Source organism: Apium graveolens, chromosome 2 (genome assembly GCF_009905375.1).
Source record: "Apium graveolens cultivar Ventura chromosome 2, ASM990537v1, whole genome shotgun sequence".
NCBI lineage: Eukaryota > Viridiplantae > Streptophyta > Magnoliopsida > Apiales > Apiaceae > Apium > Apium graveolens.
In genome coordinates, this window is record NC_133648.1 from 278938893 (window position 1) to 278961051 (window position 22159).

The 22159-nt window shown below is 35.9% G+C and overlaps 1 protein-coding gene across 1 annotated transcript; it reads left to right on the forward strand.

The window, feature by feature from the left end:
* Window positions 1–1696: 1696 nt before the first annotated feature.
* Window positions 1697–17563, forward strand: LOC141701291 (uncharacterized). Its single transcript, XM_074504974.1, has 4 exons — window positions 1697–3339; window positions 3583–4114; window positions 4352–4651; window positions 17387–17563. Exons 1-4 carry the CDS (start codon window positions 1697–1699, stop codon window positions 17561–17563), a joined length of 2652 nt encoding a protein of 883 aa, XP_074361075.1.
* The last annotated feature ends 4596 nt before the right edge of the window (window positions 17564–22159 follow it).

Below are 22159 nucleotides of genomic sequence, written 5' to 3' on the forward strand. Positions count from 1 at the left end.
ATGTGTTAAATTAATGTATAATTTAAGTTTGTCTACTTTTATAAAGTCATATATTTAAAGTTTTCTACACTACTTTTATAAATTAATAAAATATCTTTTATATTTTGTGAACCAGCTTGTATATTATTCAGATTATTTGTTAGTTATATGTTTATACTACTCTAGCATGAGATGGTGATAATCTGTATTAATTGTGGTAGCTGTATAAAATATTATAATTTTGTTAGCTTACTTTTTAGTGGGTTTTAGAGTTTGGCGTTTATAAATTATATTTGTGTTGATATTATAGATTGGTTTGGAGGTTGATTTGGAGCTAAGTAGTGATTTAATAATTTAGACTCATTCCAGGTACGAGTATCTTTCATTCTCCCTTCATTTAAAATATATTTTCTTCCCCTGTACTTATTGTCCCATCATATTTATCTTATCAAATTTTATTTTGTTAAGTGTATATGTACACTTGTTAATTTTTGCTCAGCCATCTTTGATCCATGTTGTTGCTTAACCACTTTTGATCTATGTTATCTATCAGTATAATTGATTTGTCACATGCAACTTTTATTTTCAATATTATTGGAAACACTTTGTAACCATTTGTTATGGGCTCTTAAACTTATCTGTGTGGGTAAATCACAGACGAGGCACATAGAGTTTTTGCAGTCTTTGGCGCTCTCGGCACTAACTCGTATCAGTGTTGTGAGTATACGAGCATGTCTCTGGGGTATGAGGCATGATTAAGATCATGATCATTTTGTTTGTTTGGGAAATGTTTTATACATTTCATTTTATCCTTCTTGTGGATAACCGGAGAAGGAACTGTTTGCACTGTGTTTTGCTTAGTGTTTACTAGCGAGCAGAGGTTTTATAAGATGCCCTTATTAGTACCCACCTTACTTGTTCTCAGCCATTTCTTTGATTTTGTTTGGATTAGTTGGTTCCTTGCTTCTAAATAATTACTGTCATATTACTCATCTTCTTGGCTAATTATTAAAATCAAATATATTCTTTTGCTTTACCTTTTAATGATATATTCGTACTGGGCATTTGGCTCACTCGTATTTATTTCTTTCCACAGGTAGTCGAGGGTAAAGCGGGGGTGTGATGAGTGCTGCCCAGATTTTAGCTTGTTATCTAGTTGAAAATAAAGTCAAGGACATGTTTTATTCCATATTATTTTGGATCTTGTTAGAGAACTTTATGTTGAAGATTTTGAACTTTTATTAGTTTAATAAATTATGTTTAGCTTGTTTTGCTTTCATTAATAAATAAGACTTAGCTTGTGTAGCATCTACTTGTTTAAGTGGGGTGTTACAACGTTGGTATCAAAGCTTAGGTTATAGTTTCTGTAGACTGTCCTTTAGGATTTGACCTGTGAGTTTTGGGTTGACTCCATACGGGTGGATTTAAGATTTTGGATATGATTTTGTGATATATGTGTCTTTGCACTCATAAAATTTTGTGCAGGATGGCAAGAGGTAGCAGTAGTCGAAATACCGGGGGGAATGATAATCAGCAGATTGTTATGGATAGGAGTACTTTTATGGAGATGTTGCGGGAAGTTCAACATGGACAGAATCCCACTGCTAACGGGCAAGATCGAGATGGTCAAACTATGTTTGATCATTTTATGAAGCAAAGACCCAATTGTTTTAAGGAGGCCAAGACTCCCATGGATGCTGAAGCTTAGATAGATCACATGGAGAAAATTTTCAGGGTCTTGGAGTGTTCAGAGGTAGAAAAGGCTCGATTTGCTACTTATCATCTTGAGGGGGATGCTAATACTTGGTGGAAGTCTGTGGTAGCGTCGCATGCACCTGGCTATGAAAATACTCTTACTTGGCAGGTATTCAAAACTCAGTTTGACCAGAGGTATTTTCCAGCCAGCATACGTGAGGAATATGTAAGGGAGTATCAGAGTATTACTCAGAGAGATGATGAGTCGGTGGCAGACTTTCAAGTCAGATTTCAGAGGTTAGCTGGTTATGCAAGATCTGTGGCTGGGTCAGAAGCGGATAAAATCATGAAGTTTAAGTGGGCATTGAAGAATTCCATCCGCAACCATATCATCTCTAACCGCTATACATCTATGGACACCTTGGTTGACAGTGCCAGAGATCAAGAGCTTCATCAGGCTGACTTTCTCAAGAAACGAGACATGCAAAATCAGAAAAGAAAAAGAGAAGATGACTTTTCCGAGCGTCGACATGGATTTCAGAAAAATGGTGGTTCTTCAGGTGGATTCAAACCAAATGATCAGAGGTATAATACTCGGAATTTTCAGCAAAAGAATGGAAATCAAGGAAATGAGCAAAAGAGGTCTTTCAACCAAACTGGAAATAAGGAAGCATCTAAGTGTGAGCATTTTGGGAAGATGCATGGAGGAAGCACTTGCTATTGGGCTACTAGAGCATGCTTCAATTGTGGAAAGAAGGGTCACACTATTCGAGACTGTCAGATGCCACCAAAAAAGCCTTGGGATCGTAAGGATCAGGGAGAGAAAAGCAACCAGAAGACTTCCGGTCGTGTGTTTTCCATCACTGCAAAAGATGCTGCAAGTACTCCAGGTACCATTTCAGGATCACTTTCTGTCGGTAATGGAAATGCTATAGTCTTATTTGATACTGGAGCTACACATTCATTTGTCTCTACATCTTATGCTAAACAATTAGACATTGCATCCACTGCACTTATATCGGATTTTTCTGTTGGCACTCCTATGGGTGTAACTATACTTGTAAATTCTCAGTATCTTGATTGTGTAGTTAGAGTAGATGATAGAGAACTACTTGTAGATCTCTTACCTATTCAGATGAGGGACTTTGATATCATACTAGGGATGGATTGGCTGGAGCGACACAAAGCTACAATTGATTGTCCAGGAAAAAGAATAATTTTTGGCGACTCCAATTCACCCGAGTTCATGTTTCAGGGTTCTAAGCCTAGTGGTTGTGGAAAATTCATTTCGGCCATCAAGGCTAAGAAGATGATTGCTCATGGATGTGAAGGATTTTTGGCTCATGTGATTGACACGTCCAAAGTGCAGCCAGACTTAGAAGATGTTCTTGTTGTTCGTGAGTTTTCAGATGTATTTCCCGACGATTTGGAGGGTCTTCCTCCAGAAAGAGAGGTGGAATTTTCTATCGATTTGTTACCAGATGCACAACCTATTTCTAAGGCACCTTATAGAATGGCTCCGTTAGAGCTACAAGAGCTGAAAGAACAGCTGGAGGAGTTACTTGATAAGGGTTTTATTAGACCCAGTGTTTCACCTTGGGGAGCACCAGTTCTATTTGTGAAGAAGAATGATGGTTCGATGAGACTCTGTATTGATTATCGAGAGTTGAACCGAATCATAGTGAATAATAGATATCCATTACCGAGGATCGATGACTTATTTGATCAGCTTCAAGGAGCAAAATACTTTTCGAAGATTGATCTATGGTCAGGTTACCATCAACTAAGAGTGAAGGCAAGTGATATTCCAAAGACAGCATTCAGGACTCGTTACGGACACTACGAGTTTCTTGTTATGTCTTTTGGATTGACAAATGCACCTGCAGTTTTCATGGACCTAATGAACAGGGTATTCAAGGATTTTCTGGACAAGTTTGTGATTGTGTTTATTGATGATATATTGGTGTATTCAAAGTCAAGGGAGGAACATGAAGAGCATCTTCAAATTGTGTTGGAAACACTACGGAATAACAAATCGTATGCAAAATACAAGAAGTGTGAATTTTGGCTTGATCAAGTTGCATTTTTGGGACATATTGTATCAGCAGATGGAATCAAGGTGGATCCAGCCAAGGTTGAGGCTATTACCAATTGGCCAAGACCTAGCACTGCGACGGAAGTGAGGAGTTTCTTGGGACTCGCAGGCTACTATCGCCGATTTGTAGAAGGCTTTTCGATAATTGCGATGCCATTGACACAGTTGACTCGAAAAAGCAACAAGTTCATATGGACCGATGAGTGTGAGACTAGTTTTCAAGAATTGAAGAAGAGACTTGTGACATCACCAGTATTGACACTACCATCAGGATTGGGAGGCTATGTGATTTATAGCGATGCTTCGAAGAAGGGACTTGGCTGTGTATTGATGCAACATGGAAAGGTGATTGCCTACGCTTCAAGATAATTAAAGCCTCACGAGGTGAATTATCCGACACATGACTTAGAGCTTGCAGCCGTCATTTTTGCATTAAAGATATGGAGACACTATTTGTATGGTGATAAGTGTGAGATCTTTACTGACCACAAGAGTTTGAAGTACATATTCACGCAGAAGGAGCTTAATATGAGGCAAAGATGATGGATTGAATTATTGAAAGACTATGTTGTGAGCATTCAGTATCATCTCGGCAAGGCTAATAAGGTTGTAGATGCTTTAAGCAGGAAAGATTTTGGAAATTTGGCCGCTTTGGTGACGCAACAACAACCTCTTCAACGTGAGATTGAGAAATTTGGTTTGGAGTTTTATCATCAGAATACAGTTGGTATGGTAGCAAGTTTACATGTCGAGCCTAGTCTTATCACTAGGATTAAGGCAGCTCAGGATGGAGATGGAGAATTGTGGTCTTTTGTCCAGAATATTGATCCTGAAAAGCAACCAGGATTTCATTTTGATGATTGTGGCGCCCTCCAAACCCGGGTCAAAAGTTTGGGGTCCACACACACATCTTAATTATAACCTGCTTATAACAATAATAAAGATAATAATAATATATGCAGTGACCCTACTTATCAACTACCACAGACCGCAACAGGTTAAAGTATGCACACAAGCCAAACACACTAATATATTACAAACCGTTCAAATCCCAACTATTTCAAACTCACACTGAGTATCAAACATTAATACAAACTTTTACAAACTTAAATTTTCCCAAAAGAAGCCTACTAACTCAGCTTCCTCAACCTGAACCCCTAGCTCTCGCGCTGGACTGGGGATCCTCGCTACCAACTGGTTCCTTTTTAACTGGAAAGAATATAAACAACATCGCACAAATGAGCTAACTAGCTCAGCAAGTCAAAATGACAAAACTGAGAATAATGATCATCAGGTGACTATGATTATGATATCAAGTGAATATTGGATTATGATTTAGAATTGGATATTATACTTTTAATTTAAAAGCCAAGGTTAGGCTGCTGATCAGTCACGCACTAACCCCGAGCAAGGCACACAACATTGCTCTAACTACTGGATCCAAGGCACACATTGGCCTAACTTGACCATTATATGGTCTGACCACGAATCTGGTCCACAATTTTATAAAAACAATCCAATTCTAACATAATAACAGAATATGCAATAATAAACAATAACCAAAATCATTAACAACAATGAGTGTTTAACAATGAAAGGTTTTCAATCTTTGTAAGGATCAAATAAGTAGTTTAAAAGCTTGAACGATGGGTAATGAAATAATTTGATAACAAAAGAATCAATATTTCAGGGTTTCAAAGATTTGGGCTCTCAAAGCATAGGATACAATGATTGAATGTACAAGTAATTCAGTTCAGTGTTTGGGATTTTGTTTGCATGTATTTATGGAATAGTATCGTATACTTGAGGTTCGAGTTTGGGTTTACAATAATCAATGGCTTAGAAAGAATATGGTTCATGGCTCAAGAACAATAACTGAAATCAGGGTTTAGGTTTCCGTGCTTCAAAGCACTTGCAATGTCAACAAGACTATCAAGAATTACAATGTCTCGAGAAAGTTCAGAACACTTGCCTGGTATTAGCTTACTACTCTGCACTGACTTCCAATCACAACCGTCTTACTCTTCAACTATTTGTTTTCCTTTCCTACGTCTTGCCTTTTCTGCTCACATATCATAAGTATCTATCAATCATCAACTCATAGAGTTCTATTCAACACATACTTCTATCTACCCTTCATTTTACCCAAATCCGATTAACGGATTGAAATCTATGCAATAACCAAGTAAACACCGAATATATAGACCGATAGTCAAACAACAGGTCACGTATAATACATAATACATCACGTAATCAATGACATATCATCTATAAAGAAGTCTCGGGTCATAACTATGCTTTCGGGTATTTAAAATGATTTTTAAAACATTTTTCGGAATTAAAACGGGTCGTTGGATCAATTTTGGGTTAATAAACAGGGTTCGGTTGGCCAATTCTGGCTCCGAAACAATTTTAGAATAATTATCGAGCCTTGAAAATAATTTAGAATAATATTTTAAAGCTCGAAACTATTTTTCAGAATTTTTAAATCATTTTTAATAATTAAATCTAATTAAATAATTAATTAAAAATCAATTAATAATTAATTAAATCAATTAATCAATTAATTTTCGAATTAATTGACTAATTAATCAATTAAAAATTAACTGAAATTAATTAACTAATTAATTCAGATTTATTTGTGAATTAAAAATAATTTTCGGAATTAAAATAATAATTTTTAGAATTTTCAGAAATTAAAAACGAATTTTTATAATAAAAATAAATAAGAAATATGATTTTTAAATATTTTATAAACAGGAATCCTAAATTTGCAAAGTCTGCAAACCTCAGGGACCTAACTACATCGTTTTCAAAAGTTGGGGTACCAAACTGTAATTTTCCAGCTCTTCGCCGGAAAACTGTCGGGTTCGCCGGAGAACACGTTCCCGGCGTCCTCACCCCACCAACACCTCCAGATCACATCTACACAACATCAGGAACACAACCATGCAATCAATTCATCCTAACAATCCCTGAGTTGGCCGGAATTTGGCCGTGAAGTTTTCCAGTTTCCGGCGAACATCGGAAAACTTCAAAACACAACTCCCTTCTCTACAGACCTCGTTGGTTCATGAAACTTATACGACAAGATTACAAATTTCACAGAGAACACAACCCACTATAACACATCATCAATCTATCACAGAATAAGAAACCCCCAAATTTCAATTAAGAACATTCATACGGGTTAAAAACCCTAATTTTGAAATTCGAAAATCAAACTCAAATTTGAACATGTTATTAAACTCCAAATCAGACGTATGACATATGAAAATCATCAGGAAAACAAGCTCTACAACATGAAATCATCAAATCATACAAACAATCATCCGAACAAAAATTCATATTTTTAATAAAATAAATTCGAAAATAAATAAATTTTTAGAAATTAAACCTTTGATTCTGCAGTGAAACAAAGCTCAGAATCTGATAGAACACCTCAAATCCTTCGTTTTGGTTACTCAAGCTTTAAAAACAGAGATCGGTAACGCCTTCGTTTTGCTGTTTGATTCTTAGAACAGTTTATGAATATAAGATTTTTCTCTGTAAAATTATATAATTATCTGTCTGCAATTGATTTTTATATGAAATAAAATACGGTAAAAGGCTATTTATAATTACGTAAAATTAGTATCCCGTTGGATCATTCCGGATATAAAATGGTACATTTATTTATAAAAACTGATCCAAACGGTATCGGTTTTTGGGATAATTATCCAAATCAGTACAGCTTGTACTGCGGTCTTGGTCTCAGCACCCAGTTACACGTACTACGAAGTGATAAATGGGATAGTTTAATAAAAAGCTCCCGTTTATCAAAAATACGGGTTTTATTAATATACCGAAACGAATATTGTATCGAAAATGTTGTGCCGGGACCCGCGCAGGACAAACCGTACGCCGGATCGAAAAAGTCGAAACATGGAAAATGCTCGGAATATTACAATTAGGTTAGGAAGGAGTTCTCGGAAGAATTTCGGGTTCCAAAAACGTAACAACGGTTGACGTCGGTTGGTTCCCGTTTTTATAAAATAGATTTTAATTACCCAGAAAAAGATTTTAGAAATTTTATATGATTCTTATAAATCCATAAACCAACATAAAAATAATTAGGAAGATATGACAATTATCTATATTTTATTTTGGACATATAAAAATTAAAATACTCAATTAATATTATTTTTGAATATTCAAGTACAGGTAACACTTAACAATTAACTCACAGAATATATACTGAACACACATAATAATTGTATAATAGCAAAAATAATTACACGATATATCCCGAATATTACATCCTTCCCCCCTTAAAAGGATTCTGTCCTCAGAATCTTCTAAGAAAATAAATGAGGGTACTTTTCTCTCATATCACTTTCTAACTCCCAGGTTGACTCTTCAACCTTTGGGTTTCTCCACAATACTCTTACTAACTTTACCACTTTATTTCTCAATACTTTCTCTCTTGCCTCTAGAATCTCTATCGGACTCTCTACATATGATAAATCTGCCTGAAGCTCTATTGGCTCATATTCTATTACATGCCTGGAGTCTGGATTATATTTCTTGAGCATCGATACATGAAAAACATTGTGAATGTGCTCCATATGCGGAGGTAACGCCAATTCGTAAGCTACTTTGCCAACGCGCTTTAGGATCTCAAAAGGTCCGACATATCTTGGGCTTAGCTTCCCTTTCTTCCCAAACCTCGTTAGTCCTTTCCACGGTGATACTTTCAATAATACCAAGCTCCCTTCTTCAAATTCCATGTCTTTCCTTGACTGGTCTGCATATCTCCTCTGACGATTTTGTGCGGCTATTAATCTCTTCTGGATAATTTCAACAACTTCCTTTGTCTGTTGCACCAATTCAGGTCCGAGTATTTTGCGTTCTCCTACTTCGTTCCAATATAATGGAGATCTACATTTGCGTCCATAAAGGGCTTCATAAGGTGGCATTCCAATGCTGGCATGATAACTGTTGTTGTAAGCAAACTCTACCAGGGGTAAATGTTCGTCCCAACTTCCTTTGAAATCAATAGCACAAACACGTAATATATCCTCGATTGTCTGGATCGTTCTTTCACTTTGGCCATCCGTTTGGGGGTAATAAGCCGTACTCATATTCAGTCTTGTTCCAAAACATTCTTGAAAACTCTTCCAGAATCTTGAATTAAACCTTGGATCTCGATCAGATACGATAGACACTGGAACTCCATGATGAACTACAATTTCTTTTAGGTACATATGGACCAACTTGTCGAGCGAAAATCTTTCATTTATAGGCAGAAAATGAGCTGACTTGGTAAGTCTATCCACTATAACCCAAATGGCATCATGATTAGCTCTTGTCCTTGGTAATCCAACTATGAAATCCATGGTAATATGTTCCCACTTCCACTCTGGAATCTCCAATGGCTGTAGCAATCCGCTTGGTCTTTGATGCTCTGCTTTAACTCTCTGACAGGTATAACATTTGCTAACCCATTCCGCAATTTCCCTCTTCATATCTGGCCACCAATAATTTTTCTTTAAATCTCTGTACATTTTGGTACTCTCTGGATGGATGGAATATCTTGAACTATGTGCTTCTTGTAAAATTTCATTCTTTAACTCCGTCACTGGTGGAATCCAGATTCTAGATGAAAATCTCAAAATGCCTTGATCATCCTTCTGCGTGCATAATTCTTCACCTATCAAATGATTTATATCTTGATCCATTACATCTTTCTGACATTTCTTTATTTTCTCCAACAACTCCGGCTGGAAAGTCATACTGTACACTTTCGCTTTCTCAGGCTCGCAAACTCTAATTTCCAATTCCAATTTCTGAAATTCCTTATATATATCTTCAGGTACTGATAATTCATTTAACTTTTCCTTCCGACTTAATGCGTCTGCCACCACGTTCGCCTTACCGGGATGATAATTAATCGAGCAATCATAATCCTTGATCAATTCTAACCATCTCCTTTGCCTCATATTAAGTTCCTTCTGGGTAAATATATATTTCAAACTTTTGTGATCTGTGAAAATCTCACACTTTTCTCCATACAAATAATGTCTCCAAATCTTCAAAGTAAAAACTATAGCTGCTATCTCCAAGTCATGAGTAGGATACTTTTGTTCGTGTGGTTTCAATTGCCTTGACGCATACTTAATCACCTTGTCGTGCTGCATAAGAACACATCCTAATCCTTTGTAGGAAGCATCGCTATAAATTACGAAATTCCCTTGATTGTCTGGAAGTGACAAAACAGGTGTTGTGATTAATCTCCGCTTCAATTCCTGAAAACTTTCTTCGCACTTGTCATTCCATACAAACTTTTCATTCTTTCGTGTAAGCTTTGTTAATGGTGTGGCAATCCTTGCGAAATTCTGAACGAATCGTCGATAATATCCTGCCAATCCCAAGAAACTTCTTACCTCAGTGGGTGTTCTCGGTCTTTCCCAATTCGTAATTGCCTCGATCTTTGCTGGGTCCACTTTGATCCCTTCGTTACTGACTATGTGTCCTAAGAACTGAACTTTTTGTAGCCAAAATTCACACTTCGACAATTTAGCATATAACTTCTTTTTCCTTAAAATCTCCAAAGTTGTCCTTAAATGTTCCGCATGATCCTCCTCCGTCTTTGAATAGATCAAAATATCGTCTAAAAATACTATAACGAACTTGTCCAAATATTCCTTGAAAATTCTGTTCATCAGGTCCATAAACGCTGCTGGGGCGTTGGTCAATCCAAAAGACATCACTAAAAACTCGTAATGTCCATACCTTGTTCTGAAAGCTGTCTTCGGTATATCTTCTGGCTTGATCTTTAGTTGATGATATCCCGATCTTAAATCAATTTTGGAGAAGTACTTGGCTCCCTTCAATTGGTCAAACAGATCATCAATTCTGGGTAACGGATACTTGTTCTTGATTGTCAGCTTGTTGAGTTCCCTATAGTCAATGCACAGTCTCATGCTTCCATCTTTCTTCTTGACAAATAATACCGGGGCTCCCCATGGGGATACGCTGGGTTTGATTACTCCTTTTTCTAACAATTCCTGCAATTGCTTTGCTAGCTCTTTCATCTCAACAGGCGCCATTCTGTACGGGGCTTTGGATACTGGTTCTGTTCCAGGTGCGAAGTCGATCGCAAATTCAATTTCTCTATCTGGAGGAAGTCCTGGCAATTCGTCGGGAAATACGTCTGGAAATTCATTCACTACTGGGATATCTTCAAGTTTTGCTGGCTCCTGACTTTTGTCAATCACGTATACTACGAAATGCTCGCATCCTTTCCGTAGTAACTTCTTGGCTTGAATCATCGTTAAGAACTTCTTTACCTGCTTCTGTCCCTTGAACGTTACTATTCTTTCGTCTGGCGTTTTCACCATTACTTTCTTATTTCGACAATCTATCTGAGCATCATGCTTAGATAACGAATCCATCCCTAATATCACATCAAATTCTCCTAACTTAAATGGTATCAAATCTACACAAAACTTACTACCAGAAATCTCAATCTCACAATTTCCACAAACTTGGTTTACAGTTACACGTTCTTGATTTGCTAATTCCACAGTCATTATTTCATTTAAGCACTCAACTGGACAGTTTAATTTACTAATAAAATCTTGTGAAATAAACGATCGAGTTGCTCCCGAGTCTATTAACACTTTGGCACATAAAGAATTCACATTAAGCGTACCTGCCACGACATCCGTATCCTGGATCGCATCCTTCATCGACATGTCAAAAAATCTAGCCCTTGAAGTCTCATTCACTGTTGGGGTAGATCCCATAATCCTCAATGCATTACTGACTGGGGCTGGTGTCTTGCAATCCCTCGCCATATGTCCTGGCTTCCCACATTTAAAGCATGTAAATCCAATGACTGGAACCTTCACTGCTGAATTCCGGATAGGCTGATCCTTATTTGCTGGCTGATTTCGGCACTCCCTTGAATAGTGCCCTTTCTGGTTGCATTTAAAACATACCACATTCAATTTGTTACAAACTCCTCCATGCTTCTTTCCACATACTTGACAATCTGGAAAAGTTAATCTCAACTGATTCGGCGGATTCATATTAGCTGGACGATTGCCCTGGCCTCCGTCTCCTGCATTTTGTCTCCTGAAATTAAAATTTCTCCCTGGCTGAAACTTGCCCTTCTTAAAATTTGGAAACTTCCCTGTTTGTGACTGACCCTCACTTCCCTCAACTTTACTTTTCTTGCTTTCCTTATCTTTCTGGAACATCTCACTCTCTGTCTCTGCGATCATAGCTTTCTGTACAACCCCGGCGTAGGTATCCAATTCAAAAATAGCTACTTTCCCCCTGATCCATGGCTTCAAGCCTTGCTGGAATCTCTTAGCTTTCTTTCTATCAGTATCAACATACGATGGCACATACCTTGACAATTTCTCAAACTTCCCTTCATAATCTGTTACCGACATATTCCCTTGCTTTAACTCTAAAAACTTCAGCTCCATTTGATCCTGAACAAACTGAGGAAAATACTTTTCTAAAAACAATTCCTTGAACCTTTCCCAACTAATAACATCTGTGCCTTCCAATGTCTTCACCATTTCCCACCAATAGGTGGCCTCATTCTTCAGATAGTAACTTGCAAACTCAACCTTCTGTTCCTCTTTCACTTTCACTAAGGCAAATGCCTTTTCTATTTCCTTTAACCAAACATTTGCTTCAATTGGCTCTAAGGAACCCTTGAATTCTGGTGGGTTTATTGCCTGAAAAGTTTTGAAAGTTACCTGGGGATTGGTCTGTCTCTGCTGTTGTTGTGCCAGGTGAACTGTTTGTTGGGCCAAGATTTGAAGAATCTGGGCTATCGCTGGGTCCATAGGTCCTGGGTTCACATTCTGGTTTATATCATTTTGATTGTTATTATTGTTGTTGTTAGTTTCTTCATTCTAGGTGTTGGTGCGGGTATTTCTTTTGGGAGGCATTTTCTGTAAAGAATCAATCAATTTATTTAGCTTTTGAATCAAATATTTGCATAAAAGAAAAGTTTTGGAAAACAAAAATATCTCTTTTTGAAAACAGTTGTAACTAAGTAAATTGCATGCTTCTTTACAGAATATAAACAGTTAGAGAAAACAGGGTACATGGTATCACAGGGTATACTGGTGCCATAAATAAGGTAAAGTAAAACAGGTGCAATAAAATAAATGACAGTGTTGGAAAGGAAAAGGTATTGATATATAGATCAAAAGTTTTACGTAGTACAAGCGTAAAGACGCTTCAAAAATAAAAGCAGAAAGGGGTACAACAACCTACTCACTAGTCAGCATCGCTAGTCTATAAATACAACTCAAAAGTCTTCTAATACACACTACACACTACTGTCCATACTACATAACCATACAACACTACTCAGCATCTTCATCTCAAAATCTCTAACTCAGCTCCAAGGAAACTCTGGTCCTGCTAGCCTCTCAAAGTCCTCCATCACCTCAGTAGCCCAGCCCAGCAGTGCATCAGGGCCCCTGCCAGGTAGTGTAGCTCCATGTAACCTAGCCTCAAGAACCCTCCGGGTCACATGAATCTCCTCTCGAAGCTCCCTCACACCACGATTAACATCTGTAGTCCTAATGATATGCTGTAACTCTCTAATCTGAGCCAACAAGGAATCACGCTCCAATAGAAGAGCCTCATACCGGTAATAAGGAACTGGGGGCAATGTAGACTGGAATGGGGCACTCGCTACTGAATGCCCAGTGGAATCTGAATCAGCTGGTGGGGGTCCTCTGACAGGTGGCCTCATGCCTGGAGGTGGAATAGCCTGCAGTGGCACGGGCTGCAACACCGGTGGAGGTAGAATAGCCAATGCTGGTGGAATCACAGGACGTGGATCCGATGCTGGTGCTCCAACTGAAGGCTCTGAGTGATCAGCTGATACGGGAATAAAAGAGTCGGCCATCTCTGCTATCTGAAATTATATCGTAAAATAAGAATCTCGTTCCATAACGCAAACTATACTAATACCTGATATACCGAAGCACTCAACCTCTCAACGTTCTCTTATCCTATGCCTTACTTCTAATCTTAACCCTCTACCCATTCCCGTTATCCTAGGCTTGTGTCAGTGACTTATAACCTGTAGCTCTAATACCAAACCTGTGGCGCTCTCCAAACCCGGGTCAGAAGTTTGGGGTCCACACACACATCTTAATTATAACCTGCTTATAACAATAATAAAGATAATAATAATATATGCAGTGACCCTACTTATCAACTACCACGGACCGCAACAGGTTAAAGTATGCACACAAGCCAAACACACTAATATATTACAAACCGTTCAAATCCCAACTATTTCAAACTCACACTGAGTATCAAACATTAATACAAACTTTTACAAACTTAAATTTTCCCAAAAGAAGCCTACTAACTCAGCTTCCTCAACCTGAACCCCTAGCTCTCGCGCTGGACTGGGGATCCTCGCTACCAACTGGTTCCTTTTTAACTGGAAAGAATATAAACAACATCGCACAAATTAGCTAACTAGCTCAGCAAGTCAAAATGACAAAACTGAGAATAATGATCATCAGGTGACTATGATTATGATATCAAGTGAACATTGGATTATGATTTAGAATTGGATATTATACTTTTAATTTAAAAGTCAAGGTTAGGCTGCTGATTAGTCACGCACTAACCCCGAGCAAGGCACACATCATTGCTCTAACTACTGGATCCAAGGCACACATTGGCCTAACTTGACCATTATATGGTCTGACCACGAATCTGGTCCACAATTTTATAAAAACAATCCAATTTTAACATAATAACAAAATATGCAATAATAAACAATAACCAAAATCATTAACAACAATGAGTGTTTAACAATGAAAGGTTTTCAATCTTTGTAAGGATCAAATAAGTAGTTTAAAAGCTTGAACGATGGGTAATGAAAGAATTTGATAATAAAAGAATCAATATTTCAGGGTTTCAAAGATTTGGGCTCTCAAAGCATATGATACAATGATTGAATGTACAAGTAATTCAGTTCAGTGTTTGGGATTTTGTTTGCATGTATTTATGGAATAGTATCGTATACTTGAGGTTCGAGTTTGGGTTTACAATAATCAATGGCTTAGAAAGAATATGGTTCATGGCTCAAGAATAATAACTGAAATCAGGGTTTAGGTTTCCGTGCTTCAAAGCACTTGCAATGTCAACAAGACTATCAAGAATTACAATGTCTCGAGAAAGTTCAGAACACTTGCCTGGTATTAGCTTACTACTCTGCACTGACTTCCAATCACAACCGTCTTACTCTTCAACTATCTGTTTTCCTTTCCTACATCTTGCCTTTTCTGCTCACATATCATAAGTATCTATCAATCATCAACTCATAGAGTTCTATTCAACACATACTTCTATCTACCCTTCGTTTTACCCAAATCCGATTAACGGATTGAAATCTATGCAATAAACAAGTAAACACCGAATATATAGACCGATAGTCAAACAACAGGTCACGTATAACACATAATACATCACGTAATCAATGACATATCATCTATAAAGAAGTCTCGGGTCATAACTATGCTTTCGGGTATTTAAAATGATTTTTAAAACATTTTTCAGAATTAAAACGGGTCGTTGGATCAATTTCGGGTTAATAAACAGGGTTCAGTTGGCTAATTCTGGCTCCGAAACAATTTTAGAATAATTATCGAGCCTTGAAAATAATTTAGAATAATATTTTAAAACTCGAAACTATTTTTCAGAATTTTTAAATCATTTTTAATAATTAAATCTAATTAAATAATTAATTAAAAATCAATTAATAATTAATTAAATCAATTAATCAATTAATTTTCGAATTAATTGACTAATTAATCAATTAAAAATTAACTAAAATTAATTAACTAATTAATTCAGATTTATTTGTGAATTAAAAATAATTTTCGGAATTAAAATAATAATTTTTAGAATTTTCAGAAATTAAAAACGAATTTTTATAATAAAAATAAATAAGAAATATGATTTTTAAACATTTTATAAACAGGAATCCTAAATTTGCAAAGTCTGCAAACCTCAGGGACCTAACTGCATCGTTTTCAAAAGTTGGGGTACCAAACTGTAATTTTTCAGCTCTTCGCCGGAAAACAGTCGGGTTCGCCGGAGAACACGTTCCCGGCGTCCTCACCCCACCAACACCTCCAGATCACATCTACATAACATCAGGAACACAACCATGCAATCAATTCATCCTAACAATCCCTGAGTTGGCCGGAATTTGGCCGTGAAGTTTTCCAGTTTCCGGCGAACATCGGAAAACTTCAAAACACAACTCCCTTCTCTACAGACCTCGTTGGTTCATGAAACTTATACGACTAGATTGCAAATTTCACAGAGAACATAACCCACTATAACACATCATCAATCTATCACAGAATAAGAAACCCCCAAATTTCAATTGAGAACATTCATACGGGTTCTGAACCCTAATTTTGAAATTCGAAAATCAAACTCAAATTTGAACATGTTATTGAACTCCAAATCAGACGTATGACATATGAAAATCATCAGGAAAACAAGCTCTACAACATGCAATCATCAAATTATACAAACAATCATCCGAACAAAAATTCATATTTTTAATAAAATAAATTCGAAAATAAATAAATTTTTAGAAATTAAACCTTTGATTCTGCAGTGAAACAAAGTTCAGAATCTGATAGAACACCTCAAATCCTTCATTTTGGTTACCAAAGCTTTAAAAACAGAGATCGGTAACGCCTTCGTTTTGCTGTTTGATTCTTAGAATAGTTTATGAATATAAGATTTTTCTCTGTAAAATTATATAATTATCTGTCTGCAATTGATTTTTATACGAAATAAAATACGGTAAAAGGCTATTTATAATTACGGAAAATTAGTATCCCGTTGGATCATTCCGGATATAAAATGGTACATTTATTTATAAAAACTGATCCAAACGGTATCGGTTTTCGGGATAATTATCCAAATCAGTACAGCTTGTACTGCGGTCTTGGTCTCAGCACCCAGTTACACGTACTACGAAGTGATAATTGGGATAGTTTAATAAAAAGCTCCCGTTTATCAAAAATACGGGTTTTATTAATATACCGAAACGAATATTGTATCGAAAATGTTGTGCCGGGACCCGCGCAGGACAAACCGTACGCCGGATCGAAAAAGTCGAAACATGGAAAATGCTCGGATTATTACAATTAGGTTAGGAAGGAGTTCTCGGAAGAATTTCGGGTTCCAAAAACGTAACAACGGTTGACGTCGGTTGGTTCCCGTTTTTATAAAATAGATTTTAATTACCCGGAAAAAGATTTTAGAAATTTCATATGATTCTTATAAATCCATAAACCAACATAAAAATAATTAGGAAGATATGACAATTATCTATATTTTATTTTGGACATATAAAAATTAAAATACTCAATTAATATTATTTTTGAATATTCAAGTACAGGTAACACTTAACAATTAACTCACAGAATATATACTGAACACACATAATAATTGTATAATAGCAAAAATAATTACACGATATATCCCGGATATTACAATGATCATAGCATTCTATGGATGTATAATCGTCTATGTGTGCCTGCTAACAAGGAACTCAGGGAGGAATTGATGGAAGAGGCCCATAGATCACCATTTTCTATTCATCCAGGTGAGACAAAGATGTATCGAGATTTAAAGGAACACTTTTGGTGGAGCGACATGAAACGAGATATTGCCGATTTTGTTTCGAAGTGTTTGACTTGTCAACAGGTGAAGATTGAGCACTAGAGGCCAAGTGGCTTATTACAACCATTGGAGTTACCTACTTGGAAGTGGGAGAATATTTGCATGGATTTAGTCATAGGACTGCCTAAGACTTTTAAGAAACATGATGCGATATGGGTGATTGTAGACAGACTCACTAAATCTGCTCACTTTTTGGCAATCCGTGAGAATATGAACTTGGAGAGCTTAGCGCTATTATACAGAAATGAGATTGTTAGACTACACGGGATTCCAGTTTCGATCGTGTCCGACAGAGATCCCAGATTCACTTCAAGATTTTGGAAAGGATTTCAAAAGGCATGGGGCACCAAGTTGAACTATAGCACAACTTTTCATCCACAGTCGGATGGGCAGTCAGAGAGGACAATTCAGACCTTGGAGGACATGTTGCGAGCATGTGCATTAGAGTGGTATGGAAATTGGGATGACTATTTGCCTTTGGTTGAATTTGCTTATAATAACAGTTGGCAGAGCAGCATTGGTATGGCTCCTTTTGAGGCACTATATGGGCGCAAGTGTAGAACACCTATTTGTTGGAATGAAGTAGGAGAGAAGCTTTTAGAAGGTCCCGATCTAGTCCAAGTCACTACAGATAAGGTAGCAGTTGCTCGAGAAAGACTTGAACAAGCTCGATCTAGGCAGAAGAGTTATGCTGATAAGGGTAGGCGAGAATATGAATTTAAAGTAGGAGATAAGGTCTTCCTTAAGGTATCTCCTCAGAGAGGCATTCAACGATTTGGTCAGAAGGGTAAGCTAAGTCCGAGGTATATAGGACCTTTTGAGATTCTTGAGAGGGTTGGAGCTGTGGCATATAGAGTTGCTTTACCGCCATAATTGTCACGGGTGCACAATGTGTTTTATGCATCGGTTATGAGGAAGTATGTATATCATCCTAATCATGTTGCTCAGTATCCCTTAGATGCATTTCGTGAAGATTTGTCTGGTGAAGAAGAAGCTGAAGCTATATTGGCGAGGGAGGAGAGAGTGTTACGCAAGAACACGATCCCTTTTGTTAAAGTTTTATGGAAAAATCATGATATTCGGGAAGCTACTTGGGAAACCGAGGATTTAGTTCGCGCAAGATATCCGTACCTCTTCGAATCAGGTACTTCACGAGAATTTCGAGGACGAAATTATTTTAAGGAGGGAAGAATATAATACCCCATATTTTATTTGGTATATTGTTGGTGCAATAACTTAGTAAATATTTATTAATTAATTTTAGAATTCAAAATTATGGATAATGTTTTATGTAGATAATAGGCTGTTAAAATTTTGAATTTTGTAAGCTATCTTTTAGTTGTTTAAAATTTGAATATGAGTCAAACCAGGTGATAAGAGTTTCATAGTTTGTTGGGCTACTTATAAACAGAGTCACCCTGTTAGTGTTTTCACACAAAAACTCATCTTAGAGCGACAGATAACAAAATGGAAAATGAGTAGTATTATATAACTTATGAGTGAGATAGAAGATTTGGTGCATAAGAAAGGAAGCTTTGGATCTACATGTGCAAGAAGGTCAGAGAAGAGCTAACTGGAGTGTCACTGTTAAAATATTGGGTTATTAAAGATTAAGAGAAGGAGAAATAGATTTTTGGGTTATTAAAGATCAAAAGGAGGAGAAAGATAGCTAGGTGGGCCAAAAACTTTCAAAATTTTCAGAGAAGTGTACATCTTGAGGAGGTTTATTTAAAATTTGATTATGTAATTTAAGATGATCATTATTTATATTGTATACTAATATTAATCATTTTATTTTCAGGTTTATAACTATTTGTACACATTTTTTTTACATATTAAATCAGGCTCTAAATTCAGGTAAGTTTTATCAAATTATTATATTATTTGTTTATGTGTTTATATATTGTGTTAGGTTATTGTTTAATGCATGTTTAATTGATTTAATTGATTAATTGTTATTTGTATTGGCTACAAGATGTTTAATTAGTAGTATTTTAATTAGTCATGTTCCTGTTGTTTTTGTTTTTAATTTTTATGTCATTAAGTTGGTTAAAGAAATTATATGATTCTCAGGTTTTTTTTTACATTTTATTAAGTGGATGATATGGTACATTTTAATATTGATAGTGTCTGGCTAGTTTTGTTAATTATTATTTACTAGTTATGTGTGTGAGTTGTTCACAATATTATCATGTTATATTATGCTAGTTTGTTAATATGTAAAAATATTTGTAAAATAAAATCTATTTTTACAAGATTTAGTTTACTGAGATTTATTAAAATTGACAAAATATGTATTTGTAGGACTAATGATATGCATAGTATTTTATTTTACAGGAGATATGTAGTCAAAATTTTTTGTTAATTAAGTTAAGTAATTAACAATTGGTTGTTTGTTTATCTAAAATTATAAATTGTTTACATTTGTTAATCTTATTATATTTTCCTCATAACCTATTTGTTACTTTTTTTTTACCAATATGTTATTAATTAATAAATGTGTGAGAGGTGGATTTGATAAATATTGTCGGTATGTGTTGATAGACAGAGAGCATGCTATATTTATTTTTATCATTTTCTTAAATTGTTGTTACAATTTAATGTGTTAAATTAATGTATAATTTAAGTTTGTTTACTTTTATAAAGTCATATATTTAAAGTTTTCTACACTACTTTTATAAATTAATAAAATATCTTTTATATTTTGTGAACCAGCTTGTATATTATTCAGATTATTTGTTAGTTATATGTTTGTACTACTCTAGCATGAGATGGTGATAATCTGTATTAGTTGTGGTAGCTATATAAAATATTATAATTTTGTTAGCTTACTTTTTAGTGGGTTTTAGAGTTTGGCGTTTATAAATTATATTTGTGTTGATATTATAGATTGGTTTGGAGGTTGATTTGGAGCTAAGTAGTGATTTAATAATTTAGACTCATTCCAGGTACGAGTATCTTTCATTCTCCCTTCATTTAAAATATATTTTCTTCCCCTGTACTTATTGTCCCATCATATTTATCTTATCAAATTTTATTTTGTTAAGTGTATATGTACACTTGTTAATTTTTGCTCAGCCATCTTTGATCCATGTTGTTGCTTAACCACTTTTGATCTATGTTATCTATCAGTATAATTGATTTGTCACATGCAACTTTTATTTTCAATATTATTGGAAACACTTTGTAACCATTTGTTATGGGCTCTTAAACTTATCTGTGTGGGTAAATCACAGACGAGGCACATAGAGTTTTTGCAGTCTTTGGTGCTCTCGGCACTGACTCGTATCAGTGTTGTGAGTATACGAGCATGTCTCTAGGGTATGAGGCATGATTAAGATCATGATCATTTTGTTTGTTTGGGAAATGTTTTATACATTTCATTTTATCCTTCTTGTGGATAACCGGAGAAGGAACTGTTTGCACTGTGCTTTGCTTAGTATTTACTAGCGAGCAGAGGTTTTATAAGATGCCCTTATTAGTACCCACCTTACTTGTTCTCAGCCATTTCTTTGATTTTGTTTGAATTAGCTGGTTCCTTGCTTCTAAATAATTACTGTCATATTACTCATCTTCTTGGCTAATTATTAAAATCAAATATATTCTTTTGCTTTACCTTTTAATGATATATTCGTACTGGGCATTTGGCTCACTCGTATTTATTTTCTTTCCACAGGTAGTCGGGGGTAAAGTGGGGGTGTGATGAGTGCTGCCCAGATTTTAGCTTATTATCTAGTTGAAAATAAAGTCAAGGAAATGTTTTATTCCATATTATTTTGGATCTTGTTAGAGAACTTTATGTTGAAGATTTTGAACTTTTATTAGTTTAATAAATTATGTTTAGCTTGTTTTGCTTTCATTAATAAATAAGACTTAGCTTGTGTAGCATCTACTTGTTTAAGTGGGGTGTTACATATGGTATGTAAATCGATCATTGGGAGATGAAAAAATACAGTGATGTTGTATTTTTTAAAAAAACTTATCCTTTGACGGGAAAAATCAAATTAAAAATGGAGGGAAAAAGATGTGATTGTGTGTGAGGGTGCAGATTAATTGGATGTTGTGCTTTTTAGGGGGGCCATTAGATTAGATTGATGTAATGACTTAGATTAGTTTCTAGTTTTTATTTTAAGTTTAGTTTCTATTTAATCATTTACACACACACACATATATATAGGCTTTTGTTCAAGTACAAATTGCCCTTAAAATAAAAAGTAACCCCTCTTTGTAGAACTAACCACCCACCCCACTTTCACTTCTCTGATCCTTCTCTATTTCAAAACCACCCAATCTCAAAACCACGCCCCGGAACCTACCCAACCGCTACTACCGCCATCATCCCCCACTACCTCCATCATCCCCACCACCGTCATCACCCCGATCGATTCCCTTCAATTTTTTCATGTAATTTCTCTTTTAATAATCTATAAACTTTTCTTTTTTTGATGATCTTTCTCTTCCCCACCTTTCTCTCATTCTCTTCCCCACCTCTTTCTACACATAATAATTATTGTATTAATAGTTATAGTTTTTTTATCGCAAGGAACCGGCAGCCGCTATCCTTCAGATGCGCACTGGGTAAATCCCACGGGCTCACACAATAGCCTGCAAACCACGTGAACCAAGGTAAACCGCATT